The sequence below is a fragment of the Grampus griseus genome, assembly GCF_964374135.1.
Source record: "Grampus griseus genome assembly, chromosome: 3".
NCBI classification, from domain to species: Eukaryota; Metazoa; Chordata; class Mammalia; order Artiodactyla; family Delphinidae; genus Grampus; species Grampus griseus.
In genome coordinates, this window is record NC_139019.1 from 65,474,686 (window position 1) to 65,490,879 (window position 16,194).

Consider the following 16,194-nt stretch of genomic DNA (forward strand, 5'->3'; position numbering starts at 1 on the left):
CAGTGGATTGGTTTAAGAAGATGTCATACATACACACATACACACACACACACACACACAATGGAATATCACTCAGTCACAAAAAGAATGAAATACTGCCATTTGCAGCAACATGGATGAACCTAGAGAATATCACACTAAGTGAAGTAAGTTAAAGACAAATATCATATGACACCACTTATACGTGGAATCTAAAACATAATACAAATGAATCTATATACAAAACAGAGATAGACTCAGAGACACAGAAAACAAACTTATGGTTACCAAAGGGCAAAGGGACATGGGGAGGGATAAATTAGGAGTATGGGATTAGCAGATGTAAACTATTATACATAAAAGACATAAGCGATAAGGGTTTATTGTATAGCAAAGGGAACTATATTCAATATCTTGTAATAACCTGTAATGGAAAAGAATCTGAAAAAAATATATCTGAATCACTTTGCTGAACACCAGAAACTAACAGAATACTGTAAATCAACTATGCTTCAATTAAAAAAAAAGTATTTCTTGTAAAGTCAGGAGTTAGACAAAAAATAAGAGTTATAAAAAAACTATTTTAAGGTGAAATTGTTACTTGCAAATATAAAGCGTTACCTGAAAAGCCAAAAAGAATCTAGTGAAAAATGATTACAGACCATAACAGAATTAAAACTGAGTAAGGTGGCTAGGCACATATTTAAAATACTTAAATCAACAATCATCAAAATTACAATATCAACCAGTTGAGAAACAAAATGGAAAAAAAGGACTCCATATATAACAGCAATTAGAACAAAACGCTAAAATATATAAGAATAATCTTAACAAGAAATCTGTAATATTGGCATCAAAGACCAATTGACAAAGCCTTAAAACATACTGAAGCATACAATAGTAGAATGGAGTGTATGCCAGGTTCTTATATTGAAAGGCAATACTGTAAAGCTAATCTATAAATTTAAAATGAACCCAACTGCAACAAGTTACTTTTGTTGAAATTGACAACTGATACTGAAATTCATATGGAAAAATAAGTAAGCAAGAATAGCCAAGAGATCCTAAAAAAAGAATTAGCTATCAGAAACTGTCATAATATTTTTTAACCTTTTACACATTTAATGATTTTTATTTACTAACTATTCAAAACATTAAAAAAATTATACATGTTATTTGCCAATATTTTAAGAACCAAAAAATGCTTCTGTACAATGCTAAGTGATGGAAAAACATAATTTCATAATCGGTATATCTGTAGCTATGTAAACCTTTATGCAAAGAGAAGACAATGAAGTGATTATCACTGGAAGGTTTTCAACCTAATTATCAACTTTTCTGGATTTCTCAAATTTTCTAAGTGTTATGATTATGGTCTGAACAAGGTAAAATTGATTTGTAATTACTATTTTAATAGCTGTTCTCTGTGAAAATCATTTCTTCATGGATATAATAAGGATAAAGTTTAATATGTCTTGTTTTTAATTGAACTGGATTTTAACCTTGCATCTGTGAAAGCAAGTAATATATATTTTTAAACTTGAAATAAATCAATAAAAGAAATGGTGATCAACTCTAGAGAGAAATCATAGTATCTCACAGTGCTTATTTTTAAAGGTCATATTTTGAACATGTATATGAATTCGTCGATGAATAGTATTTGATAATAATCTAATGAAATATAAAGCACAGGTTTCCTCCTAGCCAACATAACTAAACATGTATTTGATATCTACTTTGTCTGGAGCATGAGGGTAGACACTGGATTAAAAAAAGTACATAGCAAGACAGGAGACAAGATGGCAGAGTAGAAGGACTTGAGCTCATGTACTCTCACGAAAACACCAAAATCGCAACAAACTGCTGAACAACCATCGACAGAAAATACTCCAATCTACCAAAAAAGATATTCTATATTCAAAGATGAAGAAGCCACAACGAGACAGTAGGAGAGGTGCTTTTGGCAGGTGGGTGACCCACAAATAGGAAAATACTTATATTGCAGAGGTTCTCCCACAGGAGTGAGAGTTCTGAGCCCCACGTCAGGCTCCCCAGCCTGGGGGTCTGGCAGTGGGAAGAGCAGCCCCCAGAGCACTTGGCTCTGAAGGCCAGTGCGGCTTTAATGTAGGAGCTCCACAGGACTGGGGGACAGGACTCGACTCTTGGAGGGCAAACACAAGGTTTCACGTGCACTGAGACCCTGGACAAAGCAGTGACTCCATAGGAGCCTGGGTCAGACCTACTTATGGGGATTGGAGGGTCTCCTGGGGAGGCAGGGAGTGGCTGTGACCCTGAATATTCAAAGCAATCTTGAGAAAGAAACAGAGCTGGAGGAATAACTTCACTCTACTACAAAGCTAGTCAACAAAACAGTATGGTACTGGCACAAAAACAGAAATATAGATTAATGGAACAGGATAGAAAGCCCAGAGATAAACTCATGCACCTATGGTCACCTAATCTATGACAAAGGAGGCAAGAATACACAATGGAGAAAAGACAGTCTCTTCAATAAATGGTGCTGGGAAAACTGGACAACTACATGTAAAAGAATGAAATTAGAACATTCCCTAACACCATACACAAAAATAAACTCAAAATGGATTAAAGACCTAAAGGTAAGCCCAGACACTATAAAGTCTTAGAGGAAAACATACGCAAAACACTCTGACATAAATCACAGCAATATCTTTTTGGATCCAACTCCTAGAGTAATGCAAATAAATACAAAAATAAGCAAACGGGACCTAATTAAACTTAAAAGGTTTTGCACAGCAAAGGAAACCATAAACAAAACGAAAAGACAACCCACAGAATGGCAGAAAATATTTGCAAACCAAGTGACTGACAAGGGATTAATCTCCCAACGTAAACATCCACCAACAGAAGAATGGATAAAGAAGATGTGGTACATAGATATAATGGAATATTACTCAGCCATAAAAAAAGAATGAAATAATGCCATTTGCAGCAACATAGATGGGCCTAGAGATTATCATACTAAGTGAAGTAATTCAGACAGAGAAACAAAAATATTATAATATCACTTATACATGGAATCTAAAAAGATGATACAAATGAACTTATTTACAAAACAGAAACAGACTCACAGACTTTGAAAACAAACTTATGGTTACTAAAGGGGAGAGGTCGGGGGGAGGGATAAATTAGGAGTTGGGGATTAATATATACACACTACTATGTATAAAATAGATAATCAAGAAAGACCTACTGTAAAGCACTAGGAACTCTACTCAATATTCTGTAATAATCTATATGGGAAAAGAATCTGAGAAGAATGGATATATGTACATGTATAACTGAATCACTTTGCTGTACACCTGAAACTAACACAACATTGTAAATCAACTGTACCCCAATATAAAATAAATATTAAATTTAAAAAAAGGACATAGCATGATTCCTTCTTTTCAGTTTATAGCTGACAACAAAAATAACTGATATTCACGGAATTCTTTTTTTTGGTTATCCTATTTATCCTCATATTTGAGGCAGTTGTTATTAATATCCTTCTTTTATACATGGGACAACTGTAGCACACAGCAGTTATAATTGAGTTAGAATATTAAACTTTAAAAACTCAATAGCAACTCATAGCATATGTAAATGATAACTCAGCAATGCTCACAAAAAAAGAAAAAGAAAGAAAAAACGGCCATTTTCCCAAAGAAAAGTCAGGAGAATCTTCAAGGAGAAGGCAGGAACTAAGTCAAGCCTTAAAGGGCTCAATCACATGGCAAAGAATAGAGAGCAGGCTCCAGAGGAGACAAAAGCATGGAAAACGTCCACACAGAATCAGGAATTAGCAAGTTCAGGGAATAATGAGCAGACTTATTGTTTTAAGCAAAGGATTCACTTAGTTAAGTGGTTGGAAAAGAAATTTGCAAAGTAGGTTTATCATCTTCCTAATGGAGTATCTAAATTCATGATTTTGCAACGTATACTTTTTTTATTCCTTGAATGTCTTGTTAAAGAAACATGCTTAAATGAAATGTCTGGGATTGGTTTCTAAATAATCCAGTGTGTATGGTGGGAGGCGTGGGGCTGATGATGAAACGCTAAGTATCTGAGACTTAGTTACACTCTTCTTTCTTCCTTTGTATGTTTGAATTTTTTCAAAATAAAAGATTTTTAAGAGGCACTTAAAAACATACTATTATTAAAGAAGTGGGGTATGTATATATACATCTATCTGTGTGTGAAACCGTTTACAACTGAAAACCATTTACAAGTATGCACTATATGATACATACAACTTTGTTCCTGGGGTTTATAGACCCTTAAATTTAAACAAATAATCTTAGGTGGTACAGTCTTTTATACTCAGTCTCTGGTCAAGAGTGTTTCAAACTCACGGACATTAGCCTACCACTGCTTAGCCTACCTAAGCATTCCTCTTAATGCTTAGCATCTGTTGCCGACTGATAAAATTTTAGTCTCAGAGTTAAAGGAAACAGATGTTACTGTTCTTTAGAAAAATAATTGAGATTTTCAATATGAAAATGTTATTAAAGGGAAGGGAGGAAGCTAAGAAGCAAGCAAACATATTCGATCACAATATAGAGGGAAAGATGATTAAAACAAAGGTGATAAGGGAAGTAAAATTCATTTACTATGTTTTTTTCTCAGATCCTTCAAATCATGCAACCTTTTTCAAGGTACTCTGTGTTTCTGTACATGCTATCTATTTTTTTCAACCTTCTGGTCTCAACTCAAGAGTCATCTCTTCTGAAAAGTGTTCCTTGTCCCTACTCTCCACACCAAGCAGAGTCTGGATCTTTGTACACCTATGTGTTACACACATACCTGCCACCCACCAAATTGTAATGTAATTGTCTCCTCTATTTTACTGAGGTTCTTATCAGTCCCCTGTGCCTATTAAACAAAATAGTGCACAGTAGTCACTGAAAAATGCTGAAATAACAGGAACTTGACAACAATTGCAAATAATGAGCGTTTTAACAAATACAAGAGAACATTTTAACAAATTCAAAAGCACACTTAGATTACAAATTAAAAATGCATGCTATGTTTTCTTTATTTAAGAGAAACCGCCACACATTGCTTTGTATTTATATTTACTTATCAATGATATTTTGGAAAATTCAGAATGAAGAAGCAAATATATTTATGTTTATGATAAAGGACCGGGCTGTAGGGTAAAATAAAGGTCTGAGAGAATTTCTCCTCAGCATCCAAATCTTTTATCACTAACTGGAATTCGGAGAAAGTTCAATTGAGCAGCCAGCCTCGAGGTGCCTGCATATGGGACAGTGTGTGTTTTTCTGAGTCCACTTAATTTGTAAGAGAGACATCCTCAAGAGTTCTGGATGCCTGAGTAGGCAAGCTGGCTGGCAGAAAATTCTTGGACCTCAAATAGTTCTCAAACCTAAGGTTTACCTAATTTTCATCGAGTACACCCTGTGACAATGCCCTGTGACAATGCCAGGGAGTATACAATGGCACGCTATTCAGTTTAATAAATTTAGCTAACTATTAAACATTAAATAACACACATTGGAACTAAGGAGTTATAAAACACAAGACAACTTGTTTCTTCTGGAGGCTGTAGGGAAGAATCTCTTTTCTTGCCTTTTCCAGCTTCTAAAGGCTGCCTGATTCCTTAGCTTTGTGACTTCCTGATCACTCTGACCTTGACAACTTTTGTTATGACTGTCCCGCCTCCCTCTTACAAGGATCCTTGTGAATAAACTGCCCTGTCTCCCCATAATTCAAGATAATCTTCCCATTCCAAAATTCTTAACTTAATCACATATGCAAAGTCCCTTGTGTCAAGTAAGATAACATATTCACAGTTTTTTTTTTTTTTTAAACGGGGTTGGGGAGAGGGGCATTGTCTACCACACCTACATTTCCTTTTTATAAAGAGGTATCCAATAACATTCCCTAGACTCAGGGTTGCCTGTAGCAACATCTGGAGCACATCCTCAAATACGATCAGAATGGTAACCTTTGGGGTCCTGGAATACAGGAGCCCTGCCCTGACCCTAACTGGCAATGAAAATCCCAAACTTTTTTTTCTCCAAAGGCCCCTTTTACTATCCCTCCATATTCCAGACCCATCATACTACTCCTAGCTGATTAGAGCTTCTGATATGCTTCAAATCATTGTACTAAACTAACTTATCCAAACCAGAGGAAATACACTTAATGACTTAGTCATTTTTATAATCAATCTGAAGTAAATCGCAATTTGTTAGGCCACTGAAATAAAAATAATTCAGACTTTCAGTCGGTCACCACTAGATCAAACTGTTCATCAATGAAAGATAGAGACTGGTCAATGCAAAGCTTAGTTTCCAAACATGAAATAACCTCTAGTGTTGACACATCTCTTTAAAATTCTCTATTCTCAAGTCAATTTGAAAAGTTAAGAATATTTATTTCAGATTCAATTTCTATCATTTTATCTATAAAGATATAATTTCTTATTTTCAGAGTCATTCCTGAACGTTAAAACTATATTAAGTATGGATATAAGGGCAAGAATTCAATACAGAGTTTTGTTTTTAGCTGTATAAATAAAAATGCGTCTAAGTAAAAGAATACCCAAAACATTAGGAATAGAGGAAAAAACAGGGAAAAGATCCAAGCAACAGAACATAACAAAGAAGGAAACACTGAGAAAAACAGAAGAAATACACATATTGATATGCTAAACAGTGCTCTGCCCAAGAGGCTAAATTACTGGTTGCTAACTGTAGTTAATCTGCAGAAAAGACTTCGACTAAGCCTCCAGTATATTCATTAGTCCTGGATCACTTGAGCTTCATGGAGCTTATTTACTTATTTTTAGGATTAGCAACACAAATTATTTAACCAATGTATTGATTACGGCCTGCTTTTATGCATATGTCTGGGAGCTTCAAATGTTGACTATGTGGGAAATACATTTTTACTGACATATTAACTAATTCTTCCAGTTTAACTGAATACCAAAATTTTTTAAAACTCCAGACACTAACAATTTTACTTTTTTAAAAACCTACTGTTTTTACACAAAACTAAAGTCATTGATCCCTTTCTGGAGGTGGAAGGAAACCCAGAAATGACATTCCTGACCTAATTGTGATAGAAATTATACAGCACTGGAAATGTGGGTCAGCATTTTATCATTTACAAATCTAGGTCAGGTCAGCATTTCCCAACTAGTTTCTACTTGTAAATTCATATGCACCACTATTATCTCTTAAAATGGAGAACGTGGAAATACAGGGACAAATGTAAGGTAATATGTGAACGTGCAAAGACACCCAACACCCCGTGTGCCCAAGATAAGTGACCACAGGTGACTGAAAAGATTTCTAATAACACACAGAAATAATAACATTTTCTTTTGCACCTCAACTCTGTTCTCCACTGGCAACATCCGTGGTCATTTGTGCCTATTTTCATCTCATTGTCATGGTACCTAGAGTGCATTTGCTATATTTGTGCTGCTTAATTTGAGCTATTTTATGGACACCTCACATCTAAATATGAAGCAACAAGAGTGTCACAGGTATTAACAAGAGAAAGCATACATATAACTATGATTAATAGACTTAAGAAGATGAAGATGTAAATGCTTCACATGTCCTTGATAAATGATTGATAAGAGAAACTATTCTGAAGGAAAAGTGCAAATTCTGCTATGAAAAAAGTACTCTGATCATGGAGTCAGAAAGAAAGAATGACAAAATGGAAAAACCTGCAAAAATATCGAGTCAGGGTACTGGCTACTCATTAGAATCACCTAGAGCTTTTAAAAACAATCAATGCCCAGAAATTTGGACTGAATTGGGTGGGCATATAGTTTCTCAAAGTTCCCTGGGAGTTTTTACTTGCAGTCAAGGTTACAAGTCACTATGCTACAGAAGACCAGAATCTACTTCAGATACCTACCTAATTAGCCTGAGGTAGTAGTTTTCAAAGTGTAGTTTATGGAATGTTTTCATGGGTTTATGCAGTCAAAACTACTTTTATAATGCTAAGAAAATACCTGCCTTTCTACTGTGATGCCATTTGTATTGATGGTGCAAAAGCAATAGTAGCTACAGAATTATCATCTTAACAAACTCCCTCCACCCGCAACCACTGAGGCATACAAACGCTGCTTTTCCTCTTGAATTTCCTGTGGAATTATCAGCATTGTTGTATAATAAAAAGGGCTCAAGATTTGGTGACAAACAGAGCTGTTAAGTTTAAATTTGAGCTTCACTATTTATCAGCAGTATGGTCTTGGGCAAGACACTAAAATCATTCTGCGCCTTTTTCTTCATGTGGACACTGTGGCCAATAATGCAAGTTTTCAATAAAGCTCTGTATGTAAAACACGTGGCAGAGTAGGTGCTTAATCAATATTTCCTTGCAATCCAAACAATTATCTAAACTGGAGTTGTGCTTCACCACTCCTTACTAAGCACCATCAAAATGATTTTATTTATCTTTATCTTTCAAACCTAACTACTATTGTCAAGAGTTAAGGCATTCAATCATCTACTATCACTGTATTTGTTTCTAAACTAGTCTTCCAGATTTTAATCTTCTATGTAAATAGACCCTGCACATTGTTACCAGTTGGTTTTCCAAAATGCACACCATTCTTTTCCCTGCTCAAAGTCTTTATCAGGTACACAAACATCATCAAAATATAAAGGCCTTGAAATGACTTCAATATCTGGCCCCAATCTTTCTTGTCTCATCTCTCATCATTTCACTGCTTAACTTCTATTCCTGCCAGTCCCCAAGCAACTATTCAACTTCATGCACTTTGTGTCCATAACTACCATTTCCTTTATCTGTCTGAAGGATAGAAAATGCTTTCCCAGCTCTAGCTAATGATTCCTTCCCTAATCCCTACTCACTCCTTAATATACAGGTCAGAGTGTTACCTCTTTGGGGATGTCTCCCCAGCAGTTCTGAGCCACAATTACTCTTTCCTCTGTTTCTAACATATTTCCTATGTATCTCAGCTACAAGATGAGGGAAACTATCTCACACCCTTTCTCTGATATTTGATTTAACTATAAAATGGGGGCAATAGATCCTACTTTGCAGGGTTTATGAGCATTAAATGAATATATCTGTAAGTTACGTAACACATCAACAGAGGAAGAAATGAAGACAAACTTCCTCAGGTTGATCAAGCAAAGGCTGGGCACTGGGAATGATTCTAACCCTGTTTGGCTCAGTCTAAAGCCCATGTTCTTTCCACCACACATGTAGTCTCTCTACATCCTAGCAGCTAACATAAAATTTACTTATTTAATACTCTCCCCCACTGTACTGTAAAATCCTTGAAGACAATGAGCACGTTTTACATGACTTTGTATCCCCAGCCTCTTATTCATTTGAGTACCAACTCTGACACTGTGATGTAGAGATTAAAAGACGTAGTTTCTACTTTAAGAGCTCTGCCTAGAGAAGGGAGCAGTAAGGCAACACCTTACTGCTGTTTTCTATGCAAGAGAAACACTGGGGGTATATACGTGGAGTACAGATGTCCAAATAGATACCTAAAAGCAGTAGAAGTAAACAGAAGGTACAGGGAAGGCCTCTTGGGAAGAGACGAAATTAAAAGTATTAATTCATAAATGATATAATTATCAGACTGTTTATGCTTTGATAGTTGTAAATTATTATTGCTGATAAACATTTTATGGTCTGCAAATGCATTTTAAAAAATGGATTCATTAAAATGCAGTAATTCAGATTTAAGTCATTATCACGGGGCTACCTCACAAATATACCAAGTGTAGGTACAAACTCAAAAAGAAACCTCATTGTGTAGCTCTTCCAACTACAATGTACATTTTCTGACATGTGGACAACTTAAGCTCACAGGAACAGGGCAGGAATGAAAAATTAACCACCGGGCAGTTGTTTCTATTTTCCCCCATGTCTGATTGACATGTTATATTTGAGAGCAACAAATCATTACGACATATTTTATCCTCAGTTATGTTGTTTTTATTAACAACAGCATGAGGACTTCTGGCATCTGGACATTAAAATAAGTTTGAGTTCTGGCTTCACTACCTACTAGGTGTATAACCCCCAAGCACGTCAGTCTCCTTGTGCCTGACTTCCATTGCCTGCAAACATATATTCAGTTTCGAGCCTGAAATAAGACAATGCTTATAAACTGATTTTTCAAATGCAGCCTGGCACATAGCAAGTGCTAATAAACGAGAGCTATTATAGTTACTTTGAAAAAACAAGTATGGCCAGATAATTCAAATACTAATAATCTTAAACACAGTATGTCTTGCTTCTAGATAGTACATAAGACAGTAAGGTGATGAAAAGAATAATCTATCTCTGACTGTTCTATGAGCAAAATAACCCAACTTCAGCCTCGAAGAGCATATGCAAGAATTAAGAGTAACAGTCTTTTTACTCTTTTTGAATTGAAAAAGGAACCATATTTTCTAAGTTAAATAACCGCTCACTCATGACACAAGTGTATCCGTCCTATCATGTGGTAGGTGGAGAAAGAAGCTGGCCAAGGAAGGAATAACCCGCTAATAAACTGCCATCTCCTCTATAAATGGTAAACTTCTCCTGGGAAGACACTGTGACTTATGCCCCAGCTATACCCAAAGTAGCTGGCATAAAGCAAACAACAATTAATGCGTTTTCGATTAAATGTCTAAGGGTTTTGTGCTGTATGGGATTCTGCAGGAACTTCTGGGAACACAAGCTCAGCAACTTTTCACTGTAGAAGAGCTTTTTTGTCATGGTTGCTTTTGATACCATAATAAAAGGCATGCGTCTTTTCCCCATAAATATGCTCATAAACGCAAATCTGGCACATGGACCTCATACATTCACCGCGAGGCCTGGTGTAGAGGCTGTTGGCATTTACCGTAACAAAGGTGAAATGCCTGCAGACATAGCTTGGGAGCTTTTTGCTATTACTACTGATTATTACATCTGTCCTCTGCCTATGCTGGCTTTATTTTTCTCAACCTGGAGACGTAAGCATTTTGCGAACTTTTGTGACTTATTTCAAGCTTTTCTAAAAGACCCAAACTATTAAAGGAATCTGCAATAAGACGAAGTAACACATAAAACCTTCTTAATGTGTGGAAGGGGAGGAAGGCCCGAGGCCAGACACACTCCAAGCACATTAAGCTCCTAGAAGAGAAGCCACCTCCGCAGACAACTCCAACCATTAAAATATAGCTCATAAAGTAAAGCAGCATCTCTAAAGTTGAGAGAATGGAGTTGGAGGAACCTAAAAGGCCACTAATTCAACATGTGAAAATTAAGGTGTAGCACCTGGGGTTTATTTGACAGCAGGGAAATAAAAACCTGGATCAGGCCCGCAAAGAGATAAGGCGCCGCAACATAACAAGCGCAAACCCGGGCAGCTCTAATGCCTCAAAATGACCACAAAGAGTCTGAGTAACTGATGGGTTAAACCAAACCAGCGAACTTCTTCGAAACAAGTCAGGAAAGTGGCCTCGGCTTGTGAGGAGGGGTTCCGCGGCCCCGGGGTCTTTCTTGGGCTGCCGGCCCTGGTTCTCCCTGGTTGGACGTGGAGGAGCCACATGGCTCCCGGGCCTGTGCATCCTCCGAGGCCTGGGAAAATCAAGTTAGTGACAGGGTTCCCTAGCCGGGGACCCGGGATCGCCGCCCAACCCTCCAGCCCTTGTGCGGGCCCGCAGCCCCTTCACAAAGCTCAGCCGCGACCCCGAAGCCCCGGTTCTTACCATAGTGAGGCCGGCGAAACCCCAGCCACATCACCCTTCCGGGCCCTGGGCGGAAGAGGCGTGCAGACCCGACTTGCCTTTCTCGCTCCTTCCGCGGTCTGGTTGGGCCTGTCAGGGTACCTCCTCCGGAGCCGCACGTCTCAGACTCTACGATAGGCTCCTCTCTACAGGAAAGGGCGGGGTGTAAATGACGTCATTCAGCCCCGCGGAAGTAAATGACACTCTCATTGGCTGCTGGATGTCTGCCCGTGGAGCGGGCCTTTTGGAGGAGACCGGAAGTGGAGTTACTGACAGGTAGGGTCCGGAAGTGGCGATTGCCTCGGTAGTCCGGTTCTTTTCTTTTTTAGCTTTGTAGAACTCCGCAGCGCGCAAATTTATTCCTGCTTGGATTCCCCCCCATACGATGTGTAAGCTTTTGGCCCTTCTGTTTATGGACTCTTCGGGAACACCTGGGTCCCCTGGGCTTACACGCAGGGCGTTCATCTCCTGGGCTCCCTTTTCAGTTTCTCCCTTTGCACCTGAGAGATTCTTTGGAATGTAAAGCGCCTTTGAAATGCCCTGTAAAGTCGTGGGATTAGGAGGACACTTGAATTCGGTGGGTTGTGTTGAGAAGGTGTTGGATCATTTCTCTAACATTGGCGTTTTGTAAATGGGTTCCATCTGGGGCTGAAACGTACTAGGCCCGTTGGGGTCAGGAAAGAACTTTCTGTGGTAACAAATGGAAAGGAACTGCGTTTCCTGAGTTCAGTAGTTGATTAGGTACTCCAGAGAAGGAGTCCAGCTGCAAGATCAATAACATGCCAACTTTTTCTTTTAATCAGTAGTATTATTCTTTAGCTTTCTCTAATTTTAATAATCCCATTAGATAAGGCTTTATTCTCTCCCACCCCGAGATTCTTTTTAAAATGTTATCAGTTTTTTAATGCTTTGACTTAAAGTGGGATAGAGAAAAAGAGGAAAGGAAACTCACATGAGGTGTTGATTTATGTGCTGTTCTTGGCCAAACTATGAGACCCTTCTATATTTAGGGCAACACAGTGATTAGAACATTTGGGTTTCTCCTGTGATTACATCGTTGGCCACAGCCCAACACGTTTTCTTTTCTTTTTTTTTTTTTAACCATAACTGACTTTACTTTTGAATCTATTGAATTGTGAAGAGTTGGTCCAAACACAAATTTAGCAAATATTTAACTGAGCTTTATTCATGGGATCATGAGAGTGCAGCAGAGGAATAAAGATGGCCTGTTCCTTCCAGAAATTTAATGGGCATGGGAAAGAGGGGAATAAGAAATGTATAAAAACGTACTGTACCCTCCTCCTATCAAAAAACAAGCCATAATGCTCTGGCTTGTGATTGCTTTAGAGTATATCTTGCAAGTCTTGCCATTCAAATTAAATAACCTTGGCTTAGTTATGGAAATTATGTTGTGCAACTCATCAAGCTTGGCTTCTAAAGTAGTAACTGTGTCTGCAGACGTTTTGCTTTCATGTGAAGATTGTCTTCATCTTTAGGAACGCTTAGGGTAATATGTAATACCTGAAGTGCAGCAGGAAACTGAAGTTGTTAGAGATCACAATTGATGTACTATATTTATGGATTTGAATTAATTTTAGGCCATGGGCTCTTATGTACTTCAGCTTCAAAATAGGAAAGAACAATGTCAGTTATTTTAAAGTTACCCATAGAGGAGCCCAAATAGCAATAGATAAGGTTGAACATACATAAATGTGTAGTTTGTTTTTCATGTATCACAGCAAACGAAGTTAATCTGATGTGTGGCAAGATCTCTAGGGCGGTGGTAATTGAGCTATATGGTCATTAAGCACATAAACTCCCTGCTCTTGGTTTCACTGCCAGTGAACTAATATAAGTACTATTTTACACTGCTGTTTCAAAAGTCTACTTTCCATAGCTCTGCTGTGGATTCTCATTTCAAACTATCTTGGATCATTTTCTTACTTACTAAAAATGAAATCTGACTCTATCATTTCCTTCTTCAAAAATTATTCTCTCTCCTGCATCCAGAAGAGTATTTTTAACTTTGGTTTCATGGGTTCAGTAGGATTGTATGCAAAAATAGTATGTATTTATGTTTTTTTGTGGAGAGAATGCATAGGCTTCCCCAGTATTGTAAGGATTAAATGAGTTATTACAAGTAAGTCATCTAGCCAGGTATTGGACATACACTAAGCACTCAGTAAGGGTTGCCTGTTGTGTGCCTGGCTTGCTTTCTTCACTAAATTAAAAACTCTTTGAAGGGAGGGATAATGGTGGAGGGCTGATTGACTTGCATGTTAGGCACTCAATAAAAGATTTTTTTAAATTAATGGTTTTTAAAATTAAATTGGTATCACTTTTATACCACCAGACCACTTTCTTCCCTCTTCTCTTTTTACTTTGTGTCTAGTATTGATAGCGTTGATTATTTCCTTTTATCTGACTTCCTTTTTTTCCCTCATTCAATGATATTCACATATATTAAAAGACAATGGTTTTACTTAACTCGTTTTCTTTGATCCTCAACTAGTCTCCATAGACTGAGGTTGAAGTTCTTTGTTACCTAGTGTTCGTCTTTGTCCTTTTTTTCCTCCCTCTTTTTTTTTTTTTTTTGGTGGTACGTGGGCCTCTCACTGTTGTGGCCTCTCCAGTTGTGGAGCGCAGGCTCAGCGGCCATGGCTCACGGGCCTAGCCCCTACACGGCATGTGGGATCTTCCCAGACTGGGACACGGGTTCGTGTCCCCTGCATCGGCAGGCGAACTCTCAACCACTGCACCACCAGGAAGGCCTTCCCTCTTTTTAAATTCTCTTTCCCCATGGCTCTTAGATTAAGACCCATAAAATTTTGATTGACCTGCATGTTCTTTCTTTCACCTTAAGAAATGCTTCTTTTAACTTTTCTCTACTTCCAACCCCATTTATTTGCTCCTCTGAGCAAAAATCCTTTAAGGAGTTTCTATGCTCCAAGTCCCAATTTCCCTTCTACTGTTCTTTCTTGAGATTCCTTCAACATGGCTGTTGCTCCCCCAAATGCTCTTGTTAGTGTCAGCAGTCAGTCTGAAACTGTGAATTGTTCATTTCCATATATCATTGCTATTTCTTGTCTCCAAGCCTTTGCTCGTGCAGCTTCTTCTGCCTGGAATGTGTTTCCTTATCTTTTTCCTTCCACTCCTAAACCTTTTCCACCTTTTAAGATTTACATCAGATATAACTCAAGGAAGCCTCCCCTGAAATTTCAGGCTGGTTAACGTGCTACTTTTCAGATGAGCTCCCACCCTGCCTCTGCACTTTACAAGCTTGTATAATAATTCTCTTTGGGTGTTTCTATCTCACCAGAGAGCTGGGGATATGTCTTACTCATCTTTGAGATATGAAAGCCTGGTACATAGGATGTAGTCAGTGAACATTTTAATGCATTGATGGCATGCCCAAAGTCACTCAGCTATGAAGCCGTAGAGTTTTGATTTCAATCTGGGTCTTCTGAGTATAAAATCAGTGCTTTATTTGCAATACCTTGTTTTCAAGAAAGAAGGTGGCTATCTTCAAGCTAGTTCTTTTTGTACTAGTAGGAGGTAATTAATGCATTTTATAGCCCTGGGCAGTTTGTTCCTTGTCCTTTGTGAAGCTGATGAGAAAGTGAGTTGTGTCTTTTTCTAAAACACTGGCAGAAATCAGTGAACAGAGGGTTATTATAGTCAGCAAATTTTTTTTTTTTTTTCCCGCGGTACGCGGGCCTCTCACTGTTGTGGCATCTCCCGTTGCGGAGCACAGGCTCCAGACGCGCAGGCTCAGCGGCCGTGGCTCACGGGCCCAGCCGCTCCGCGGCATGTGAGGTCTTCCCGGACCGGGACACGAACCCGTGTCCCCTGCATCGGCAGGCGGACTCTCAACCACTGCGCCACGAGGGAAGCCCAGCAAATTTTTAATATTGATAAAATTGGGCTCTTTCTAGAAGAAAAACTCCACTGAGACTTTCGTTGCCAAAAGAAAAAATCTGTGTGAGAATTCCTAACTGTTGATGAGGCATTCATGCTTTTACTAGATGCCAGTATTGCCAATAGCTTTAAATTAAACTTTTGCTTTTGTGCTATTGGGAAATCCCAGGGTATTTACAAGGTAGTGCACAGATTTTCTCCCAGTGATGGAAATTTGCTCTTAAGATTGAGTTAATGATGGTTAGTTTGTTAACATGATTTCTGATACTTGACACAAAAGTTAGGTACACTAATTTTGCATATAAAACATTGTTTAATTCTAGATAATGAGCCAGACTTTCCAACTACCTTTTATGGCAGGCATTCTGGATTCCAACTTCTCTCTGAATATCATCATCATTGTTGCAGTCTGTAAACCAATCTTTTATAAATTTGTCTAGCTTTTAGCTAACAAAAAAGGAAATAATTTAATTCTATAAATTCTGAAAAGGCTTCGGCAGCTTTCACCCTTAGCAATGGGGTTGAAAATGATGATTAG

The 16,194-nt window shown here is 38.0% G+C and overlaps 2 protein-coding genes across 5 annotated transcripts in view; one reads left to right on the forward strand and one right to left on the reverse strand.

Moving 5' to 3' along the window:
- The window catches only part of TMEM167A (transmembrane protein 167A), a 35,750-nt gene extending 23,933 nt beyond the window's left edge, over nucleotides 1–11,817 (reverse strand). Inside the window, exon 1 of the mRNA XM_082651024.1 lies at nucleotides 11,721–11,817. Coding sequence (XP_082507150.1) covers nucleotides 11,721–11,723 — 3 coding nt within the window. The 5' untranslated portion in view covers nucleotides 11,724–11,817. The remainder of the gene's footprint in view (nucleotides 1–11,720) is intronic.
- Nucleotides 11,818–11,924: 107 nt separating this feature from the next.
- Nucleotides 11,925–16,194, forward strand: part of XRCC4 (X-ray repair cross complementing 4) — a gene marked incomplete at its 3' end in the record, with an annotated part of 279,876 nt that continues 275,606 nt past the window's right edge. For 3 of the 4 annotated variants that reach the window (XM_082651922.1, XM_082651920.1, XM_082651923.1), the window contains exon 1: nucleotides 12,010–12,127. Of the gene's footprint in view, nucleotides 12,128–16,194 lie in introns of all 4 variants that reach the window. The other variant, XM_082651921.1, reaches the window with a different exon arrangement.